The sequence below is a fragment of the Micropterus salmoides genome, unplaced genomic scaffold (genome assembly GCF_014851395.1).
Source record: "Micropterus salmoides isolate LMB-PRFRI ecotype aquatic unplaced genomic scaffold, ASM1485139v1 Ms_hic_scaffold_1, whole genome shotgun sequence".
Lineage (NCBI taxonomy): Eukaryota > Metazoa > Chordata > Actinopteri > Centrarchiformes > Centrarchidae > Micropterus > Micropterus salmoides.
Genome location: NW_024040040.1, coordinates 15,761,684 through 15,768,984, shown reverse-complemented (window position 1 = coordinate 15,768,984; position 7,301 = coordinate 15,761,684). Strand labels below are relative to the sequence as shown.

The window sequence follows — 7,301 nt, the reverse complement described above, 5'->3', positions numbered from 1 at the left end:
CATGCTTAACTACTTTGTGTGTTTTCCCGCCTGTATGATTGGTGCCCTGATTAATCCCCCCCCCACCCCAGTGTGTTTAGTCTGTATGTTCTCTTGTCTCAGTGCCAGATCGTTTTTGTCCATACTGTGCAGCGTTCCAGCTATTCCTAGTGTTTACTTCTCTGTGTTTTGAATCATTGTTTTCTTGCTCCTTTGGATTTGTTTGCTTATTTTGCACTGCTTTCTCTTTCTCTGGACTTGACCTTTGCCTGCTCCATCATCCCTGTAAACATTGCACCTTTTGATTTCATTATTAAAACTTCCACTCCTCTGCCTCTGGTGTCTGCATTTGGGTCCAGTACCTTGCATTCCTGTTACCTTGCTTGTAACTGTGACAAATTCAGTCATATATGTCATAATCCAAGATCAACATTCACATAGAAACCAAACCTATACATCAAAACAATGGCATAAATAACAAATGGTAATAAGAGGGCATCAGGCTATGGTATAAGGCAGGCACCTATTCTGTGCTTGATATAATTTCTTAATTGATATAAATCATCTATATTGAGTTATTCCAAGCAAAGGTTTAGGTTTCACTGCAAGGATTTGTTACCCATCATGATTTTTTTATCAGGAAAAATCAAACAATTACTCCACTCTAAAGGTTCCTGTACCTGCTGAAACAGTCACATCCATGCAGAGTGGTTCTTAGCTACATACAGCTGGTGACTCTGTCGTCCCATAAAATTTATAAAGTTTTACAAGCAACAACTTGTTTTAACCTTTATTTGCTTTATTATTCATTACTATTCATTAGTTAATTCTGCTCATTAATAAAGTATTATATAATATCAGTGTACAGCCCTGTGCTCAGTTTTACACATTAAAATTTCAGTGTGTGAAATACACTGTTAAGAATACAGAACTTGTCACATAGCAAAAGAGTGCCACCTTGTGGACAACAAGCCTGTTTCACATGGGTACCTACTATACTCCAGTATAACTGGAGCTCTACAAAGACTTCCTGGCATGTGTGTCCTCTTATGTAAATGTGTTTGAATTATTAGTATTAGTGTTAGCGACATGCAGTCTGACAGTTGAATAAAGCCCGCTCTCTCTCTGCATGAAGGTGCTGTATGGCTCGATGTCGTGTGGCTCCTGCAGAAAGACATATGTATTAAAAGAATAACAACTGAAGTTAAATCAATTGCATGAATGAAGAAAATTTTTCTGTACACTTGCCTACCATATTTGGATTACTGCTCACTGGTTTCGGTCGTGTTCTGTTGTGGTGAAACAACAACACATTAGCAATGAAACTTGATGTTTATTCACTTATAAATTGTACATTGAAAAGTCTATTTCTATTTCAAGAGACAAGACAAGAAATGAAAGACCGTGTGTTGTGTCACTGCTTGAAGCTAGAGGTCAGATCACAATAGATATGACTGCTGTGCATTTTGAGTCAAGTCAATGTCTGATAATTGTGTTTGAGGTGATAAAAGAGTTAGACAAGACAGTTGGTGTTGAAGATGCTGCATGTACATTAACTCAAGGTTAAGGTAACATTTGTTCACCGAAATGGAGTTGTATTATTCAAGATCGTCCACTGCTATTGAGCTGTGAAGCATTCTTAAAAATAGTAATGATGGTAATGAATTTTGTAGTAGTTTCTTACCCATGACGTATTCCTATGTAGATAAATGCCAGAATAACTCCAGCCATAATGAGGACTATAGTTACACCAATCAGAGCACTCGGAATGGACATCTGTGTTAAACTTTTGGCGTCTTCATCCTCTAAAAACATTATAGATAAAAAGTCAGAAAAATGACACTGGTATTTGCTCTATTTGTAGAGAAATTATCTTCTGTACACAGTACCATGTAATACTGTATTGCTGACATCTGTAAATCAAAGCTAAGAATTAAACTGAACTTAGTTGGCCTAATTACTGTACTGTAAGCATAATACTAACATAATTACCATACAATACAATGCTAACACAGTGGAAAGTAAACAGCTTAAATTTAGCTATTATAAGAAGTAAAATACATAGAACGTGTTTACCTTCCACAGTGATATTCAGATGGAGAATATATGTTCCTTTCCAAAGTGTACATTCACAGGTGTAGTTCCCACTGTCCTCTGGTGTTAAACTGGTCAGGTGCAGAAACACAGTCTGATTCTCTGTCATAAGTGTGAACCTGGAGTCACATTCGTGCACAAAGTCCTGTCCATGTTGATACAGCAGACGACACTCTTCTCCCCTGCTCCTCTCTGTTCTGATCTTACATACTATCAGTGTGAGGATACTCAGTGTTTCATTGGTGCATATTGGAGTGACATCTGGTTCTCCCCCAATTGTTTTTACAAGTGTCACTGCAAACGGGAAAGTGCTTTTGAATGACTTGTTTTATTTAAATTACATTATCAAGAGAGTCTCTGCAATCAATTACACTCAAAAATCTATACAAAATACAGTCTCAGTTAGCAATCCTCTTTGAACCAGAGACAGGAAGATTAGTGAAAAACAACCCGCATGAATGTTACATTATGGAAATGAGTTTCTTACCTTCGCTGTCAGAAGACACCATTAGTGGCAGAAGCAGAACAAAGCACAGTTTCCATTTGGCCATACTGGTCAAGAAGCAACTGCTACAGGCAGAACAAAATCCTGTACTGAAGGGAGGGACAGACACACCTCTTTGCACTGCTCTACATGAACCCAGACTTTCACAATGATATGAGCTGATGTGAACACTTCTTTAAAGGAAGTGCAACTACATAAGCTTCTGCGTTCATATTAAGACTCTCTAATCTTCAAAAACATCTCATATCTATGTTACATGTGTCTGCGATGAGATCTCAGGTCAACAGTCACATGTTCAGACTACAGTTTGAGCTGGATCCACCAGGAGTTGAACCGATGTTAAGTTTTTCCTGTGTTGGTTTTACAATTTGTGAGATTAGTGAGAGTCATACGTCACGTAGCCTGCTAATACTGACATGTTCTCTTTTGTGGTCGCCACATATTTAGAGACCTGAGCTTAATTTGTAAATAGAAAGCTGCACGGTCTTTGCAGCTTGTTGTAGTTTTTACTCACCTCCATCTTAAGGAAACAAGTGTGTCGTCTTCACACAGCACAGTTATAATTTGACAAAAGCACATCTCACTTGATTCAAGTGAATTAACGTTCAAATGAAGAATCAAACTTTAACTTTAACCTAGTTCATGAGATTATTACAAGCTTTTGGGAAAACATTTTATTCTGATAAACAACATTGTGCAGAGCCTGACATCACAACCCAAACTCTTCTATTTGTAAAGTTTAATGACATTACCTCAAACATTTTGTGAGAATCAGAACAGACTCTACTTTGGTGATGACTGGACATCACTCAAAACAAGGAGTGTGTGCTAATTATAACTATCAGCCTTTGGTGAGTTTCATTCTCAACGACTATAAACCATTGTACCCATTAGTATCAAAATCACAATCTTCTTGCTTGTTTTGTCCATGAAAAAGATGTGTTCACAAGCAGGCCTGTTTTAACAAACACTGCAATCTCAATATTTAGGAAAACATCCAATATCACATAAACCTTTAAACAAAAATGTCATCATTTTGGAAATCTTAAAGAACTAGACGACTTTGTCCAAATACAATCAGAAGAACGTCCACATAAGTCAACGGCACCCGCTAATAAAACAAGAGGAACAGCAGCGCAAGGGGACCAGTTGCCAAGATGGCAGGATTTACTTAGCATCAATTCATTAGAGTACAATGTAGACTGCTTTTCTTGTACATGGATTTTATAAATGGAAATATTCCACAAACATTAAACTGCAGTAACAGTGGGCAGTGTTGGGAAGGTTACTTTGGAAATGTAATAGGTTACCGATTACAAGTTACCCTATTCAAAATGTAATGGTAGCCTAGGTAAACTATTTGAATTACTCTCGCAAAGTAATTTAATTTATCACATTTCATTACTTTTCTAAATTTCTAATCAATGTTTTTCAACTGTTAATCATTTTCAAAAGACAGTTTGGGGGGGGGAGTTTAACTGCCTTGCACTAAGAAATGTTAACTAACAAATGGAAATGCTTTGAGAAAAGGTTTATTTTGAACAATAAGAAAACATGCAATGCAATATATTTTCCCCTCATATATAAATAGACATTTCCACTGTAAGTTGGAGCAGAAAATGTCTCCAGAATGCAGGAAATTATCAGTTTAATGCTCAAAATCTCTTGGGGAAGAACCATATATATTTCTGCATCAGATGTTAATTGATAATCTAAATAGTGCTACAAATCTTCTTATCTTGTTCTCGTGCCCCACATGTATCATCACCCCCCTAATCTGAGCCTTTATGTTCCCACAAATGTTCAACACAAAGTGATGCCCTTGTCTGACCCGCTCTGCTCTGCACCAGCTCCTCTCTAGTAGGCCTACTTATACTCTCCACTGATTAATGAACACTTTTGCAAGGCATTGTATGCATGCTACATTGCCAATAGGGGTTGGCAATAGGGTTAAAAGTCTGATCCTAGAATTGCCCCTGGCCTAGTTCATGAATCTAGTAAGAATCTGTTGAGTAACAGCAATGAAAAAAGTATTACAAGGATATGGGACATTTACTTTTCAGTTAGCAATTATACAGTTCCAATCATTTTATTTTGAAATTTTAACAATTGTACATACGATCAATATTGTGCTAATCGTTATGTTCTATAAACTTCATTGCATTTCTTGACTTGTCGATCACTTCAATAGTTATATACAGAACATTTATGAACAAACTAGCAGCCCCTGCAACAACTTAAAAGAACTGGAGGTGCTGAGGCCAATTGTTAAAAAAGGCAGCCATTACCAAATTCAAGTCACTGGGCTTTTTTCTATATTAAGATACGGTTGTAGGTGGCTTAAGGTATGTTAACCTGGCTAACACACCAACATGTATTAAAACAGGCTTCTGCTCAAATATAGCATCGATTCAGAACTCTGTTCTGCTGTATGATGAAGTACTGAGCAGAGAGTATTTTCCCTCTCCTGTTTATCGACAAACAGCCATTGTACCTATCCATATCAAACCAAAATCTTCTTGCTTATTTTGTCCATAAAAGCAACGCATTCACATGCAGACTGGGGTTCCATTCTGACTGAGACACATCAACGTGTTCCTCAGCAAGACACTTAAAGGCAAGAGCCGTGCAACCTTTGATATATTTAACACTTATAAGTTAGTTTAGATAAAAGTGTCAGCTAAATGAATGTAATAATGATGCTTTTATCCAAAGTAACAGTTGCTATATATATCAGAGGTCACACGCCTCTGGAACAACTAGGGGTTAAGTGTCTTGCTCAGGGACACATTGGTCTCACACAGTGGATTCAAACCCAGGTTAAAGACATGTGTCTTATCCACTGCACTATCACCAATAGTCTAATGGAAACATTCTACATCACAAAAACCTTATAGCTATATAAAAATGTTATATATTTGATCATCTCAAAGATCTGAAGGACTTCGTCCAAATACTTTAAGAACATCCACACATCCACATATTAAACATCTTTGTTATCTTTATTCTTTGGTTTTAATGTTTTCATGCATTTTGTAACTTTGATCAACTTCCTGGGTGTCCAAGTGGTCAGTCGCTATAATTCTGGCTGGATTTGAGATAGTTTGGTAGAGATCACTTGCTGGCTGCTGAAGACTTGTGTAGGGGTCATCAGGATCATCTTTACCCTATAAAAAAAATGATGCATCATGTTTTTCTGAGCTAAACTAAATTATGTTTATAATGCTCCATCATTTATTATGCAAGATCATCAGCTAAAGGCCTAAAATCAATGTATTTATATATAATTACAAACATTAAACTGGCTGCTTTGAGTTTAGCGATATTGAATAGAATACATTAATCACCAAAGAGCTGGGACTTTCACCTACAGGTGATCCAGATGTGTTTGACCTGGAACAGTCTCTAAATAAGAAGAGATATCAGAGTTAGTGGGACACCAAATACACACGCAGATACAAAAGCAACATTGAAACACATACATATACATTTTTCCTATCGAAAATAATTATCCAAATCCAAAAACTGTTACATTTATAATGGTCTCTCACCCGTTACTTTTTGTCCTGTGGATAAATCCCAGAATAACTCCAGTCATAATGATGAATATAGTCATTAAAACACAAGTCAAAGCACTTGGAATTGGCATTTGTGTAGAACTGCTGATGTCTTCATCCTCTAAAACGTTAAGACAAACAGTAAAAATGACACTGACGTTTTCTCTAAAGAAGCATTATAATTCTGTTCTTGTTCAGTCAAATATATTATTGTATTACTTACATTTGTGAGTCAAATGCATCATAATATTGAAAACATACTTTACATAACCACATGCAGTATTTTGTATCTGCACACTATCTCACCTGACTTATGAAATATACATTTTACAGACATTAAGCCATGGACAAAGCTTTGACAATAGAAAAAAAAATACTTTATTATTATTTTAATTTACCTTCCACAGTGATATTCAGATGGAGAATATATGTTCCTTCCCAAAGTGAACATTCACAGGTGTAGTTCCCACTGTCCTCTGGTGTTAAACTGGTCAGGTGCAGAAACACAGTCTGATTCTCTGTCATAAGTGTGAACCTGGAGTCACATTCGTGCACAAAGTCCTGTCCATGTTGATACAGCAGATGACACTCTTCTCCCCTGCTCCTCTCTGTTCTGATCTTACATACTATCAGTGTGAGGATACTCAGTGTTTCATTGGTGCATATTGGAGTGACATCTGGTTCTCCCCCAATTGTTTTTACAAGTGTCACTGCAAACGGGAAAGTGCTTTTGAATGACTTTGTGTTTGTTTTATTTAAATTACATTATCAAGAGAGTCTCTGCAATCAATTACACTCAAAAATCTATACAAAATACAGTCTCAGTTAGCAATCCTCTTTGAACCAAAGACAGGAAGATTAGTGAAAAACAACCCGCATGAATGTTACATTATGGAAATGAGTTTCTTACCTTCGTTGTCAGAAGACACCATTAGTGGCAGAAGCAGAACAAAGCACAGTTTCCATTTGGCCATACTGGTCAAGAAGCAACTGCTACAGGCAGAACAAAATCCTGTACTGAAGAAAGGGACTGCACTGCTCTATATGAACCTCAAACACTCAGAGATGTGAACACTTCTATAAAGGAAGTGCAGCTACATAAGCTTCTGCGTTCATATTAAGACTCTCTAATCTTCAAAAACATCTCATATCTATGTTACATGTGT

The 7,301-nt window shown here is 36.8% G+C and overlaps 1 protein-coding gene across 1 annotated transcript; it reads right to left on the bottom strand.

Moving 5' to 3' along the window:
- Positions 1 to 667: 667 nt before the first annotated feature.
- LOC119899557 lies at positions 668 to 2,677 on the bottom strand. The gene is made up of 5 exons (XM_038714167.1): positions 2,561 to 2,677; positions 2,056 to 2,367; positions 1,664 to 1,784; positions 1,232 to 1,268; positions 668 to 1,143 (listed from the first exon to the last, which is right to left on the bottom strand). The coding sequence occupies exons 1-5, from the start codon at positions 2,622 to 2,624 to the stop codon at positions 1,027 to 1,029; spliced, it is 651 nt and encodes a 216-aa protein (XP_038570095.1). The 5' UTR covers positions 2,625 to 2,677; the 3' UTR covers positions 668 to 1,026.
- Positions 2,678 to 7,301: the final 4,624 nt, after the last annotated feature.

What these genes read in the sequence shown, in the direction of transcription:
- LOC119899557 (XM_038714167.1), bottom strand. Translation starts at nt 2,624, where the DNA reads ATGGCCAAATGGAAACTGTGCTTTGTTCTGCTTCTGCCACTAATGGTG. An exon ending in GGTGTCTTCTGACAGCGAAG is followed by an intron (nt 2,368 to 2,560) that starts GTAAGAAACTCA and finishes TCCCGTTTGCAG; the next exon opens with TGACACTTGTAAAAACAATT. An exon ending in TGAGCAGTAATCCAAATATG is followed by an intron (nt 1,144 to 1,231) that starts GTAGGCAAGTGT and finishes GTCTTTCTGCAG; the next exon opens with GAGCCACACGACATCGAGCC.